The sequence below is a fragment of the Microcaecilia unicolor genome, chromosome 5 (assembly GCF_901765095.1).
Source record: "Microcaecilia unicolor chromosome 5, aMicUni1.1, whole genome shotgun sequence".
Lineage (NCBI taxonomy): Eukaryota > Metazoa > Chordata > Amphibia > Gymnophiona > Siphonopidae > Microcaecilia > Microcaecilia unicolor.
In genome coordinates, this window is record NC_044035.1 from 259,171,562 (window position 1) to 259,187,231 (window position 15,670).

At 47.0% G+C, this 15,670-nt stretch overlaps 1 protein-coding gene across 3 annotated transcripts in view; it reads left to right on the forward strand.

The window, feature by feature from the left end:
• CHD1L (chromodomain helicase DNA binding protein 1 like) overlaps nucleotides 1-15,670 on the forward strand; it is a 163,275-nt gene that overhangs the window by 38,663 nt on the left and 108,942 nt on the right. For all 3 annotated transcript variants that reach the window (XM_030204037.1, XM_030204036.1, XM_030204038.1), the window contains exons 6-7: nucleotides 4,389-4,470; nucleotides 10,054-10,216. In XM_030204037.1, coding sequence (XP_030059897.1) covers nucleotides 4,389-4,470; nucleotides 10,054-10,216 — 245 coding nt within the window. The remainder of the gene's footprint in view (nucleotides 1-4,388; nucleotides 4,471-10,053; nucleotides 10,217-15,670) is intronic.

Consider the following 15,670-nt stretch of genomic DNA (forward strand, 5'->3'; position numbering starts at 1 on the left):
CAGTGTCCCTCCTGTCTCCCCTGCCCCCCCTGCAGCCACCCATCTGGTCTCAGGGCCCCCTCCCCACCAACCCTCCTCTCCCTCTGCCCCCCCTGCAGCCACCCATGTCCAGAGTCCCTCCTGTCTCCCCTGCAGCCACCCATCTGATCTCAGGGCCACCTCCCCACCAACTCTCCTGTCCCCCTGCCCCCCCTGCAGCCACCCATGTCCACCAACCCTCCTCTCCTTTCCCCTTGCTCCCCCTGTAGCCACCCATGTCCAGCAACCCACCTCTCTCCCCTGCCCCCCCTGCAGCCATCCATGTCCAGCGACCCTCCTCTCCCCCTGCCCCCCCTGCAGTGTCCCTTCTGTCTCCCCTGCCCTCCCCTGCAGCCATCCATCTGGTCTCAGGACCCCCTCCCCACCTCCCTCTTCCCTGCCCCCCCTGCAGCCATCCATGTCCAGCGACCCTCCTCTCCCCCCTGCAGCCACCCATCTGGTCTCAGGGCCCCCTCCCCACCAACCCTCCTGTCCCCCTGCCCCCCCTGCAGCCACCCATGTCCACCAACCCTCCTCTCCCCCTGCAGCTACCCATGTCCAGTGACCCTTCTCTCCCCTGCCCCCCTGCAGCCACCCATGTCCAACGACCCTCCTCTCCTTTCCCCTTGCTCCCCCTGTAGCCACCCATGTCCAGCAACCCACCTCTCTCCCCTGCCCCCCCTGCAGCCACCCATGTCCAGCGACCCTCCTCTCCCCCTGCCCCCCCTGCAGTGTCCCTTCTGTCTCCCCTGCCCTCCCCTGCAGCCACCCATCTGGTCTCAGGACCCCCTCCCCACCTCCCTCTTCCCTGCCCCCCCTGCAGCCATCCATGTCCAGCGACCCTCCTCTCCCCCCTGCAGCTACCCATCTGGTCTCAGGGCCCCCTGCCCCCCCTGCAGCCACCCATGTCCACCAACCCTCCTCTCCCCCTGCAGCCACCCATGTCCAGCAACCTACCTCTCTCCCCTGCCCCCCCTGCAGTGTCCCTTCTGTCTCCCCTACCCTCCCCTGCAGCCACCCATCTGGTCTCAGGACCCCCTCCCCACCTCCCTCTTCCCTGCCCCCCCTGCAGCCATCCATGTCCAGCGACCCTCCTCTCCCCCCTGCAGCCACCCATGTCCAGCGACCCTCCCCTCCCCCCTCGGCGCATCACCCAAGCCCCTACCCCCCCCTTCGGGCACATCAACCCCCTTGCCACCTGCAGCCGCCAATACTAACGCTGTCCGGCCTGAAATACGGCTCTGTAGACAGCCATCTGGCATTGGCTGTCATCTCTGCAGCTGCTCCTCCTCTCCTCTCTGACGTCGCTGCGCTCCTCTGGGGTCTTCCTGCAGGGGCAGTGACGTGGAGGGGAGAGGAGGAGCGGCTGCAGAGACGACATCCAATGCCAGATGGCTGTCTACAGAGCCGCGTTTCAGGTTTTAAATCTTTTTTTGGCTTTTTTCTTTTTGTACCGGCCGCTGCTGCTCCACAGGAGAAGCAGCAGTGGCCGGACAGCGTTAGTATTGGTGGCTGCGGGTGGCGAGGGGGTTGATGGGACCGAGAAGGGGGGGGGGGGGTAGGGGCTTTGGTGATGCGCCGGGGAGAGGGTCTTGGGTGATGCGTTGAGGGGGGGGGTAGGGGCATGGGTGTTGCGCTGGGGCGGAGGGGCTTGGGAGTTGCGCCGAGGGGGGGCACTGAGAGCTGATTCGTAGGCAGGGGGAGGAGTAGGGAAACACACTCCGCGTATTTCACTACTCCTCCCCCTGCCTGGCTCGTGGTTTTGCAGGGCAGGGGCTTGGGTGTTGCGTCGAGGGGGGGGCACTGACAGCTGTTTCCCAGGCAGGGGGAGGAGTAGGGAAACATGCTCCGCGTGTTTCCCTACTCCTCCCCTTGCCTTCGAATCAGCTGTCAGTGACATCACTGACGTCAGTGCGTTCTAAGCTGCATAGCAGACCACCTCCGAGGGAGCCACGGTCCCAGGCACATTAGAACGCTGGAGGTGAGAATTATTATATAAAGATGTAATGGCAGCTTGAGGAAGAGACAGCTGAGGGGAGATATGATAGAGGTCTATAAAATACTGAGTGGAGTGGAACAGGTACAGTGGTGGAAATAAGTATTTGATCCCTTGCTGATTTTGTAAGTGTGCCCACTGACAAAGACATGAGCAGCCCATAATTGAAGGGTAGGTTATTGGTAACAGTGAGAGATAGCACATCACAAATTAAATCCGGAAAATCACATTGTGGAAAGTATATGAATTTATTTGCATTCTGCAGAGGGAAATAAGTATTTAATCCCTCTGGCAAACAAGACCTAATACTTGGTGGCAAAACCCTTGTTGGCAAGCACAGCGGTCAGACGTCTTCTGTAGTTGATGATGAGGTTTGCACACATGTCAGGAGGAATTTTGGTCCACTCCTCTTTGCAGATCATCTCTAAATCATTAAGAGTTCTGGGCTGTCGCTTGGCAACTCGCAGCTTCAGCTCCCTCCATAAGTTTTCAATGGGATTAAGGTCTGGTGACTGGCTAGGCCACTCCATGACCCTAATGTGCTTCTTCCTGAGCCACTCCTTTGTTGCCTTGGCTGTATGTTTTGGGTCATTGTCGTGCTGGAAGACCCAGCCACGACCCATTTTTAAGGCCCTGGCGGAGGGAAGGAGGTTGTCACTCAGAATTGTACGGTACATGGCCCCATCCATTCTCCCATTGATGCGGTGAAGTAGTCCTGTGCCCTTAGCAGAGAAACACCCCCAAAACATAACATTTCCACCTCCATGCTTGACAGTGGGGACGGTGTTCTTTGGGTCATAGGCAGCATTTCTCTTCCTCCAAACACGGCGAGTTGAGTTCATGCCAAAGAGCTCAATTTTTGTCTCATCTGACCACAGCACCTTCTCCCAATCACTCTCGGCATCATCCAGGTGTTCACTGGCAAACTTCAGACGGGCCGTCACATGTGCCTTCCAGAGCAGGGGGACCTTGCGGGCACTGCAGGATTGCAATCCGTTATGTCGTAATGTGTTACCAATGGTTTTCGTGGTGACAGTGGTCCCAGCTGCCTTGAGATCATTGACAAGTTCCCCCCTTGTAGTTGTAGGCTGATTTCTAACCTTCCTCATGATCAAGGATACCCCACGAGGTGAGATTTTGCGTGGAGCCCCAGATCTTTGTCGATTGACAGTCATTTTGTACTTCTTCCATTTTCTTACTATGGCACCAACAGTTGTCTCCTTCTCGCCCAGCGTCTTACTGATGGTTTTGTAGCCCATTCCAGCCTTGTGCAGGTGTATGATCTTGTCCCTTACATCCTTAGACAGCTCCTTGCTCTTGGCCATTTTGTAGAGGTTAGAGTCTGACTGATTCACTGAGTCTGTGGACAGGTGTCTTTCATACAGGTGACCATTGCCGACAGCTGTCTGTCATGCAGGTAACGAGTTGATTTGGAGCATCTACCTGGTCTGTAGGGGCCAGATCTCTTACTGGTTGGTGGGGGATCAAATACTTATTTCCCTCTGCAGAATGCAAATAAATTCATATACTTTCCACAATGTGATTTTCCGGATTTAATTTGTGATGTACTATCTCTCACTGTTACCAATAACCTACCCTTCAATTAAGGGCTGCTCATGTCTTTGTCAGTGGGCACACTTACAAAATCAGCAAGGGATCAAATACTTATTTCCACCACTGTAGATGTGAATTGCTTGTTTACCCTTTCCAAAAATACAAGGACTAGAGGGCACTCAATGAAGCTACTAAGTAGTAAATTTAAAACACACTTAAGAAAATATTTTTTTCACTTAACGTGTAATTAAACTCTGGAATTCATTGCCAGAGAATGTGGTAAAAGCAGTTAGCTTAGCTGGGTTTAAAAAAGGTTTGGATAATTTTCTAAACGAAAAGTCCATAAGCCATTATTAAGATGACATGGGGGAAAATCCACTGCTTATTTCTAGGATAAGCAGCATAAAATCTGTTTTACCTTTTTTGGGATCTTGCCAGGTACTTGTGACCTGGCTTGGCCACTGTTGGAAACAGGTTACTTGATGGACCTTTGGTCTGTCACAGTATGTCAACACTTACGTTCTTATATACATATATTAGAAAAGAATTATGATGACAGATAACTGTTGGGCCCATCCATTCTGTTTTCAGAAGCCTCTCCATGCTCAATCTGAGTTTATGTTCCTTTCTTCCCTAATCCTCTGTGCTTATCAGAGGCACTGTTAAATTCCATTATTGCTTTTACTTATGCCTCCACCAGGTCTTGTACAGTCAGTTTAATTTTGATGGAAAAAGTAGTTCAACCACAATTATTAGTGCATGTAATGTGAACAAAAAGTCTTAAAAATTAAAGAGATACTTAATCCTTTTATATTTATAGTCTTAATTGGTGTATTCTGGTGGTGGATGAAGCCCACAGACTGAAGAATCAAAACTCCCTGTTACATAAGACACTGTCGGAGGTAAGAAGAAAATGGTTATATACAAAGGGCTAATCCCTTGAAAAGCCCATATTTATGGCATTGTGTGTTGTGATCACCAATTACTAACATACGTTTCTCTTGAGGTTTAAATGGTCAAGGTTTATTGTAAAATGGGAACATATCAAGGACATCTGATTGGTCCATTTGTAAAGAGAATCCATGAGCTAGTATCATCTATTAGTAATCCATGCAACTCTAATAGATACCAAGAATGGTCTTTGGCTCTTTACTGCTAATAGAGAGAATAGTGTCTGATTTCCAGACCCTGCTCTTCAGGTCAGCGGGTGTGGGGGAAAACTGCAGAGCTAGCACGGTGATCCTCACTGGCCAAACTTATAAAAAGTTATATGGGTACTGGATTGTGAAGGGAGCCAGGTAAGATGATCCCTGGTCATAGACTATTGTTGCAGTGTCTGTATAGTTTTGGTGTTGCGGGGTGGGGGCAGGATTTATTAAAGAAAGAGGCGTGAAGGGGCAATCCTGGGATACAAATAATAGTTTAAGAAACTGTTAACTTTTCACTTGTATTAAAGAGACCTACCATGTTGTTAATAGAATATGCTGTGAATCAGTCGGATATCCTTGTTGATAATGTGTTGGTTGGGTGAATGAGCAGATGTAGAGAAGCTCTGGAGAGCTTGACAGAGGCACATTTTTTGTCACTTTGCCTGTGAGTTTGGAAGCATTCAGTACCTCTCCAGTGTCCATCTTAAAGCCTTATTCTCTACCAAAGGGCTCCTAGTGCCTGTGTACTGGTCCCCATGTTCAAGGGGTAATATCTGGCTGCACTGGCTCCATTTTCCCTCTCTTTATCACTCTCTTCCCCTGCTGGTCCCGTTTGCAGGATTTATTTTGTCTTGCAGTTTGTTTCCCTGATACTTACTTCTGGTCCCATCCTCCCTCAGGAGAGATGAGGACAGCTTCTGGGGGGCCTATTCTCTTTCTAGGCAGGAGAGAGAGGCAATTTGTTGTGTGTGCCTTTCTCTCCTTTAGAAGGGGCTGTGCTAATCCAAAATTTAAAAAGGAAAAAGCAGAAGCAATGATGAGAAATTGCATGAGTAGAAGCATCAAGGTGGTATCTACATGCTTGTATCCCGGTATTGTGATACTTGATTTGGATATTCTTGTATGTAAATAATTTTTTTTGCTAAGTGGTGGTAAGGCCAACGTGGACTTTCCGCTTTTCTTCTGGGACTACCACCAGCCCAACGCAGCCGCCAGTGGTAGTTCTGCCCCAAGCTCATGCCATTTTTTTGGGAAAAAGAAAAACCCCAGAAATGGCTTGCGTGGCGATAATCCGGCGATATTAGGGCATTGCTGCATGCTGCCCAGTTACTGGCAGGTTAGCGCGGGAGCCCTTATCGCCACCTCAGTGGTGGCAGCAAGGGCTTCCTGTCACATGGCCACTAGCGCAGAGCTCTTTTTCCAGCAGCTTGGTAAAAGGATCCCTAACTCAAATCGAAGAATCGATTGATATGAGTGAATCAAATTGAAAACCTTTTGGCTGAGTCGGACAGCGCTACCCTGGACTCCACACAGGACACATCATATGCTGCCAGCGCTATGCCAAGCAACACCTGCCATGTTCATCACCACCATCAATCCAGGCATGTAGATACAGAAATAACCCAATATTACATAATAATAGGAAACTGATCAATATCAATCACTAAATTTCAAACTTTGACCACTAATAAGGAAATAAGATCCAAGATAATAAGGAAAAAGAAACATGTAGAAGATCCATTTCTCCTACACCATTACCTCAGCCCATCCCCTAACAGTAAACTTGTGAGATTATACTACAACATTAAAATCCTCACTGGAATTCAGAAAATATACAAGTAGTTTAGGTTCAAAAATTGAAATTTTTTGCCCTCAAATACTATATAACATATACAAGGAAATCGTAGCACAAAGCTAGCTCCAAATGCCTAAACCCTGGTCCTAAGGGCCAGGAAGTATTTGTGCCACTCCTGTGTCACTCTTGATAAATCAGGAAATACCCTCATTTTTGCACCCATAAACATTGCTTCCAGATAGTGAAAGGAAAGCTTGAGTGTATGGTATTACGATTAGGCTCAAGAGCAAAAGTCACCTCCAACATAGTCCTTTGGGTAATTACTTCCGGAGAAAATTACAAAAATTATGTTAAATTCAATTCAGCTTCTCTCATAGGTTGAGTAACCAGGCCCTGGAAACTCCGGAATATACTGAGCCCTTGTAATAGGTGGTAAAGAATCTGGATGCATTTGTAATAACTCTACCATATACTTCTTAACCATCTCAACCGCAGGTAAAAGGGAAGACCTAGGAAAGTTCAACAGTTTCATATTAAGTGCCTGTTTCTCTAAGTACTCCAGACGTCGCTGGACAACATTCATCCACCACGTTTCAGTAGAGAGTGGCAGACAGAGGCAGCAATTTTCATATCCTGTCAGCTGCCGAACCCAGAGCCTCCTTGCTGCTGCATCCCACCCTTGCGGAAGCAGGAAGTGACATCAAAAGGGGGGGGGGAGACGCAGCAGCGAGGAGGCTCTGGGCTCGGCAGCTTACAGGATATGAAAATCGCTGCCACTGCCTGATGCTCTCTACCGAAATGTGGATGCACATTAAGGTACGGAGCAAGTAGGTGTTCCGAGACAGGAGGACAAACATAACAGAGATACGGGGCCCCTTGGAGCGTGAGGCATTGTGTGTCCACCCCCTATCACCTCTGCCTAAGGCCGGCCCTGACAAGACTGAACTTGTGAGCAGCCCAGCCTTAGTCTTGGTGACCCTTTCCTCTCGATCCCTCCCTGTTGACCATCCTCACTGCTCAGGTCCTCCTCCATCTTTATGCTAGGAAAGTGGCAGCTGCTGCAGGAATAAGATGAGTGTGAAGAGGTCAGGAATGGCCACTGCCATGGGAGCAAGGGGCTATGTATTTATTGGTACTTATACCCCACATTTTCCAAAGAAACTTCAGTTCAATGTGGCTTACATACAATTTATGAGAATAGATTACATTGTTTAAAGTAATAAAGATTAAGAATTCAGGAACTTATAGGCTTAATAAGAATGTCAATGATAATGGAGTAAAGAGCTACAATAACAATATATCAATATTACAGTTGAAAGAATGTTAAGCATTCTGAGGAAGGAAGTTTTGAAAAGTTTTTAATGATTTACAGAAGGATATATAATTATTTGTGTATCTTATATCTATCAGAAGTGAATTTCACCATTTGGTACCTAGATATGTAATTCCTATGCTAAGGACGGATTTATATTTAATTTTCTTGCAACTAGGAAAATGAAGGGTAACATAGGAGCTCATTTTCAAAAGAGAAAAATGTCCAAAAAGTGGCATAAATCTGCATTTGGATGTTTTTCTCACAAAAACATCCACATTGGTATTTTCAAAACCAATTTGTAGACATTTTAGTCCATCAGAAGTGCGTTCAAGTCACAAGGGGGCGTGTCAGGGGCATGTTAAGGGCGGGATCTGGGCATTCCAAATACTTGGATGTTTTTCAGCCATAATGGAACAAAACAAAAGTGTCCAGGACTAAAGACGTTTTGAGCTAGACCTCGAGGGCGGAGCAATGGCAGAACAACGAAGGGGTTGGCAGGGAGGGAGGCGGGGGGGGGGGGGGGAATCGCTCCGGGCCCCGCCCTCGCGTCAAACGTCATGACGTTGGGGGCGGAGCAATGGCAGAACAACGACGGGGTTGGCCAGGGAGGGAGGGAGGGGGGGTGTTGGCGACGAAAACCTTGCTAGCGCCCATTTCATTTGCTCTGAAACGGGCCTCTTTTACTAGTTTAGTATAATGCTGACATGCGTATCTCTGGCCTTGCGATCGGCTGCAAGGGTGCTCTGTCCTTTCCTGTCTGCTGCCCGTGGGTCACAAGCCTTTTCCTCGCTGCCACGTGGTCTCCTCCTTGGCTGCCATCCGTTTCAGGTGAGGCATGGACGTCTGATCGTGCGTTCGGGCTGCTAGGGTGCGTTTTCCCTTCTTGTCTATCTCTCATTGATCCCTCGTTCTCCTCTCGCTGTGCCTCTGCCAGGTCTTTTCTCACCACCGCGAGTCCAGGTGGTTGGGCAGCAAGCTGGGTGAGGCGGGAGTGGCGGTCCGACTAAATTATCAGTCACAAGTACCTTGTCATTTGCTGCCGTTCGAGCTCCGGGTGGACGTTTGGGGAGGTAGGTGGTTCACCTCCGCCTGTGTCTGGGCTCGTCTCCATGGCAGTCAGCGCCGGATGGACTCGGAAGAGTCGGTGTGGGTGTTGGCTAGTCCTAGGTAAGATCGATCCCAGACTTGGCTACCGCGTCAACTTCCGTGGGGAAGTACGCCTGCTTCTCTCTGCCTGGTATGGCAGTGGAGTGGTCGTGGTTCGTTCCACCAGTTGTTTCCGCCGATTTCAGGCCTCTCCTGCTATGCCCGCCACTCAATACGCCATTGGCAGTCGTCACCCCTGTTGTTTAGTGTGTGGTTTGCACATGTACATTCAGAGCTTACCACGGGATACCTCATGCATCCCGCAGTAAGCCCTTTGAAGCTACAATAAGCATGCTAAGGAGCCCTTAATAAGTTATCCTTTAACTTCCACAGTCCTTTAATTTTTTAAATTTTATTTTGGAGTTCTATGTGGAAATTTTCATTATCAACCACTAGGCGGCATAGTCTAACCAAATTGTAATTCAGGCAGATACCAGTAATATATCTTTCGATCATCTGGTATTTAGTTTACTGTTCATCTCAATTAGTCTAATTGCTGTTGAAAGAAAAATAACTTGTAATTACATAGACGAGATAAAAACAAAAAAACAATTGTAACCCAAGTAGTTTAGTCTTTTCAATTTAATGTTTCACTTTACATTCTTAATAAAATCCCCAAGCCAACTATATATATTCTGAAATACAGTCACTAAAATTAGATAATTTTCTTCTAATAACTGTTTTCATGAAGTCCCATGCTGCATCCTTCTTGATACCCCTTCCCCATTTAATTCAGATCTTTCTAGAATGGTGGGTCAGAATTCCTTTTATTTTCTAATCTCTTAGGGGGTCTTTTTACTAAAGTTTAGCTCGAGTTATCTGCAGCAGGACCCTTTTTATTCCTATTGGCCCTGCTGCAGATAAGGCGAGCTAAGCTTTAGTAAAAGACCCCCCTAATAAGTTATCTACAGTCTTTTTATTTTTTTTGTTTTCTTTAGAGTTCCGAGTGAAACCTTTCAATACCTCCCAGTAGGGGACACACTCTAACCAAATTGTAATTCAGGCAGATACCGAAATATCTTTCAGTCATCCCGCATTTGGTTTACTGTCCATCTTAATTATTCTGATTGCTCTTTTTAGGTGTTGAATTTCACTGTCTGCTGACCTTTTAATAGCAGCCTTAATAGAGGTTACTTCCTCATCACACTTGTTCTTAATTTCTTCCCTTCTGGTCAGTCAGCCACTTTTTAATGTGTTCCCTAGAACATGTCTTTTGATGCACTGTGGTGAGAATAGCTCCTAAGAATAGTACTAAATTGAGCTGTGCCTTTTTAAATTTTTCTTTTGTTATCTTCTCTAGTTTCCAGTGGGCTTCAGGATCCTGTTGACAGGAACTCCGATTCAGAACAACCTGGAGGAACTGTACTCACTACTCAGCTTCATCGAGCCCAGTGTTTTCCCTAGAGAACTCACAAATGAATTCATTAACTATTACCAGGCAATAGAAAAGGACACCAAGAAAAGTCAGTATTGCATGATTATGGCTGGCACATGTAATTGTTTAACTTTGATTCTTTCTGTCCTCAGAAACTGTCTTTTCATGCTAGATTAATGTAATGCACACAAGTAGGGAAGAGCCAAACTTAGGAAAGGAAAATACACTTGCATTCACCTAAACATCACTGATCTCGTAATTGGATTTACTCCTATTTCATGCTGCTTTGAATTGAGTAGGTAGAGTGGCAAATCACTCTGCATTTTGTAACTTGATTTTGCAACACTGGGGTCTGTGTAACATGTTTTCCTTGTTATTAAGTTGTGTCAGTTACACAGAGCCGGCCTGATAATGGCATAGAGGAAGAAGGGCAGTCATTCTCCACATGTCCTGTGTTTCTGGCTGCTTTAGGTATGCTGCTGTTGGCAGTTCCTGAGTAGAACTGGTTAACCTCTGAGAGTAGATGTTTCCTGCCCTGTTGGCTAAAAGAAGGGCTTCTGCTTAAAGTTTGGAACTTTGTTTGGAGAAATGTCCAGAGATTTATTTTGTTGTGTCTCCCCCTTTGTGTATAAATTAGGATAACAGGTGATGCAGCTGGGCAAGATGGAGCAGTTCAATGACAGTAGCAATGTATAAGTTTGACTAAGCATCAGCTAAATCTAACTTAGTAAAATATTTGATGTCAAATAAAGACCAAAATGGCCCACCCAATTTGCCCAGTAGCACTTCATCCATTTTAGTTAGATGCACATATAAAATCCTTTATGCAACTTCCCTCTCCCTCAAGTTCTTTCAGTCTCTTTCCCACCCACTCTTCTCTGCCTCAGTCCTACTCATGCTCAAAATCTGCCAAAGTACTGGTTTCCTCTACCTCCATTAGCAGCTCATTTCAGGCCCAGCCCTCTTCATCATCTGTACTTCCTACAAAATCAGTACGCTGGCCAACACTTGTCTGTTTCACCACTAAGTTTTGCACTAATCGCCACAGCCACCAAGGTTAGTGATGCTGTGTTGAAAAAAAAAAAATCCTGCCTCCCATGTTTATTAAAATTTGGGTCTTAACCATGGTCCCTCTATGTCGGTTACACCAGCCTTCTTGGAAGCCTAATGCTGTTTACTTATAACTAATGCTTCATAAAGATTTATCCCATTGCTTTCTTGGATGTCCATTGCAATTATGCCACTATTGTTTAGAGTTTGTAGCTGCCTCTCTATGCAGAATACCCTGTTGGATTTTTGGAAGCACAAAATAGCCATGCCCCTGCTGTTACACTACCGCTCCATGCAAGTTAGCCTAGTGCTTCATTACCATCCTCTTGTCTCCAGGGTTCCTCTCTGTTTATCCCACTGTTATTTTTAAGTTTTATTACCATTTTTGTCTCCATTACCTTCTCTGAAAAATTAGTTCCTGGCATTGTGCCTGAGTCTATTTCATTTGTGCTTCATTTCATAATCCTGAATATAGTTCCTTCCATTACATAGCTTCCCATTTTTTGGGAACTTGTGGGATAGTTATGTCCATCAACCAGCAGGTGGAGATATAGAAATGAAAACTGAGCTGAGACGTATCTCTGTTGGAATCCAGCCAGGGGCGGACTGACAGTGGTCGGGGCCCCCCAGCCTGCCGCCCCCTCACATAGATCATAGCCCTCCCACCGCCACAATTGTCACCCCCCATCCCACACACTAGAGACCCCTGCAAGTGGGTCCTACCTTGAAGGTTCCTGGTGGTCTGTTGGCTTCTTCTGGGACAGCTGAGCAGGAAAGAATCCCACTTTTTCCTGCCCACTGCTGCTATTGGTGCTGGGGCCAAGGCCAGTGCAGGCGTGTTTTCAGAATGGCTGCTGAGACTTCCCGTGGCAGTCTCACGGGTCTTGGTAGTCTCGGCAGCCAGTTTTAAAACAAGCCAGCCTCGGGCACACTAGCGGCAGTGGGCAGAAAAGAGTGGGGGATTCTTTTTTGCTGGCTGCCCCTGAAGAAGCTACTAGATCATCAGGGCCCTTCAAGGTAGGACCGCCGGCAGCTGCGGGCAACCAGGCAGAGACTCTGGGCCTCCTAGAGCCTCTGGGCCCTCGGGCACTGCCCGGTTGTCCAAATGATCGGTCTGCCTCTGCATCCTGTACAGCTTCTCAGTATTTTCTATCTCTAGCAGGTGGATGGACACACTTTTCTGCGTCTGGTTCTTAGTGCTTTGGTCCTGGTCCAGTTGGTCAACTGGTGTCCAGTTGGTCAACTGGTTCCCAGTTGAGCTTTGCAAGTGGCTTGAGTGTGCAGAGTCATATCTGGAGGTGTTCAGACTCCTGTCTGTGGTGCCCCGCAAATTTACTTCTTACCTCCCTTCACCTCTCTGTTTCCTGTGGAGCTCTCCTTTTCTAGCATAACAACCTTTAAAAAACAAAAAAAGGAGAAGGAAAGAAGTTTGCTCGAAAGCATGGGATAGAGTATCAGTCGAGTGAAGACTGGGAGGGGGAGCAGCTGGCAGTGGTAAGTCCGATTAAAGTTTGACTCAGAACCGCCTGGAGGGCTGAAAATTCTACTTGGTGCAGAGGAGGGATCCTGACTCATCGCTTGGGACACTTTATGGTATGCATGTGACAGTTGGCGTGAACGGTGACTCCCGAAGAGGCAGTTAAGTGGTGTTTCTGCTGTGGAACCTGCCGGCTGGTGTCAGGGCATTGCAATTTGTACAAGCTGGGAATTCCACATCTTTGGATTTGGTGTAGCATCCAAATATGCCAGAGTCTTTGGGCTGTCTGGCAGAGCTGGTTCACAGTTTGATGCAGGAGAGCATGGGAACGGGCAGCATTTTCTCAGGGTCGACTGGCAATAAGGAGCAGTCTTTGACTGATCGCTCGTGAAGTGTAGCTGCCATTTTACAGCCTTAGGGCCCAACAGAGCTGCATTGGGATTTTTGTTTTCTTCAGAGTTTATGTTGCTCTTATGCCAGGCCTATTTACTGAAGCAGGGACAATTGGAGTTGCTGCAAGGTGCTTCAGCTTCTCGCCGCACTGTCCCTCCAGATCCTAAGAGATGTCATTTAGATCTCCAGGAGTGGGCAGATGAGGCTGTCTTTGCTTCTCCCTCCTTATCTGATGTGGCCTCAGTCTATTCAGAGGAGCCATCGTTGAAGGAGCTGATAAAGGAGGGGGATAATCCGAAAGTACTGAGGTTGTTGCATAAAGAAGAGCTCAGTACTCTTATTTCTGAGGCACTGGCAGTGCTTTCCATTGAGGACCCTTCTGCTTTGGCATCAGGAGTTCCATCTTTGTTGATCATGAGGGGGCTTAGAGGACCTTCTAAGGTCTTCCCGATGTATCCAGGCATTCAAGACCTGATTACATCAGAATGGATCTCACCGGATGTGGGGCTGAATGTGGGAAGAGCTATGGCTTGCCTCTACCCATAGTTCCAGAGAAGAAAGATAAATTGCAGCTTCCTAGGGTGGACTCCCTGGTTACAGTGGTGACTAAGAAGACCACCTTGCTGGTAGAAGAGGGCAGTGCCCTAAAAGACGTATGGGATAGGAAGCTAAAAGGCTCACTGAAACAAACCTTTGAAGTTGCCTCTTTGGGCCTTCAAGCGATAGTGAGCAGCTCGTTCTGTTGAAACGTGGGGGACTCCTTGCTCTTACCTCTGCTCTTGGATTTCAGAGCCCAAGGTGTTCTGTTGAAACCTGGGGGACTCCTTGCCCTTACCTCAGCTCTTAGATTTCCGAGCCCAAGGTGTATTGGAGGAAATAAACGCATAACACAGGTTACAGTTATAACTAGTCTCTCCTGAAACTGTCATCACACAGCTGCAAAAATCCAGCAGCTTTGCCAGATAAGTTTCTGATCTTTCCTTTAGCTGAGCTACCTTTATTAGCAAATTTCAGAATACAGATTTATTCTTTAGCATGATAGTATAATTGGCAAGCAGCACACTTTTTCCTTTCTCAGGCCCTGTCTGTTCCATCAATAAGTACACCATATCATATTGGCCCACATACATCCTTCTTTGGCTGTGCTACAGTCAATTTTTCTGTTTCTTTAAAGCCTAGATTTCAAAGCCTTTTGCTAGTACATTTGGTTCGACAGACAATTTGTCTAAGCCATGCATTCCCAGTTCATAGTCTTCAAGGCCACTTTTTTCAGTCTTAGAAAAACTTAACTTCCTTTGTTGTATGACTGACACAGACTTCCCATTTCTCCATGATCCCTTGCTAGACCCCCAACTCTGTAGTTCTCCTGGGTCCCTTTCAGGGTCCTTACAACAGTTCGTGGGAAGAGCATACCTGGAGTGGCATCAGCAGTCGGAAACACAAGACGGGCACCAATAATGCCCAGCTGAAAACAGGTTTGGCCTACTTGGCAGATGCTATTTATGATGTTACAGGTTATGGTCTGTATTACGTCTTTGGCTGTCATGGCACTTCGGCAACTCTAGTTGCGGCATTGGGCAGCGGATGCAGCATCTAGTTAAACTGCCTTTTTGGGGAAATATCTATTTGGAGAACATCTTGGTAACTTGATGAAAGAAGTGGGGGAAACTAATCAACAACAGTTACCGGAGAATAAGCCAAAAGCCTCTGGTCATCTTTTTTCAGGGGGCTCTCGAGACAGAAGACAGTACCGGTCGTCAGAAATATGGTCAGAAGTCTTGCTTTCAGACATGCATATCTTCCTTTTGTGTGTACAGAAAGTCCTCCTCTCATTCAGCTGGAGTGCCCAGCGCAATGATGTGAGGCTGGTCACTCTTCTCTTTCTCTGGTGGGAGGACATCTTCAGGAGTGGGCCAAAATCACATCAGACCAGTGGGTTTATTTATTTTTATTTTATTGCATTTGTATCCCACATTTTCCCACCTATTTGCAGGCTCAATGTGGCTTACAAAAACCTGTTATGGCATCGCCATTCCAGGTTAGCAAATAAAATTGGTGTTACAACAAGATCAGGGATGAGAAAAAGATGTATACAGACAGTTATAGGAAGATACCTATCAGAATAGGGTGAAGTGGTGCAGTGTTATGATTAAGTTATGGATTACCATTGTAGGCCTTGTTGAAGAGCGAGGTTTTCAGAGATTTGCGAAAGTTAGTTATTTCGTTAATCGTTTTCAGGTCAATTGGTAGTGCATTCCAAAGCTGTGTGCTCATGTAGGAGAAGCTAGTCGCATGTGTTAGCTTGTATTTTACTCCTTTACAGTTGGGGGAAGTGTAGATTAAGGAATTTGCGGGCTGTTCTTTTAGCATTTCTAGAAGGCAGGTCCACGAGGTCTAGCATGTAGCTCGGGGCATCTCTATGGATGATTTTGTGAACCATCATGCAGATCTTGAATGCGATACGCTCTTTCAGTGGGAGCCAGTGAAGTTTCTCTCTTAGGGGTTTTGCACTTTCATATTTTGTTTTACCAAATATGAGTCTGATGCAGCGGCTATATGGATATATGCAGGTATATTCTTACAGAAGGTTACAAGATGAGTTCTCCCGCCCGGTCATGCCTC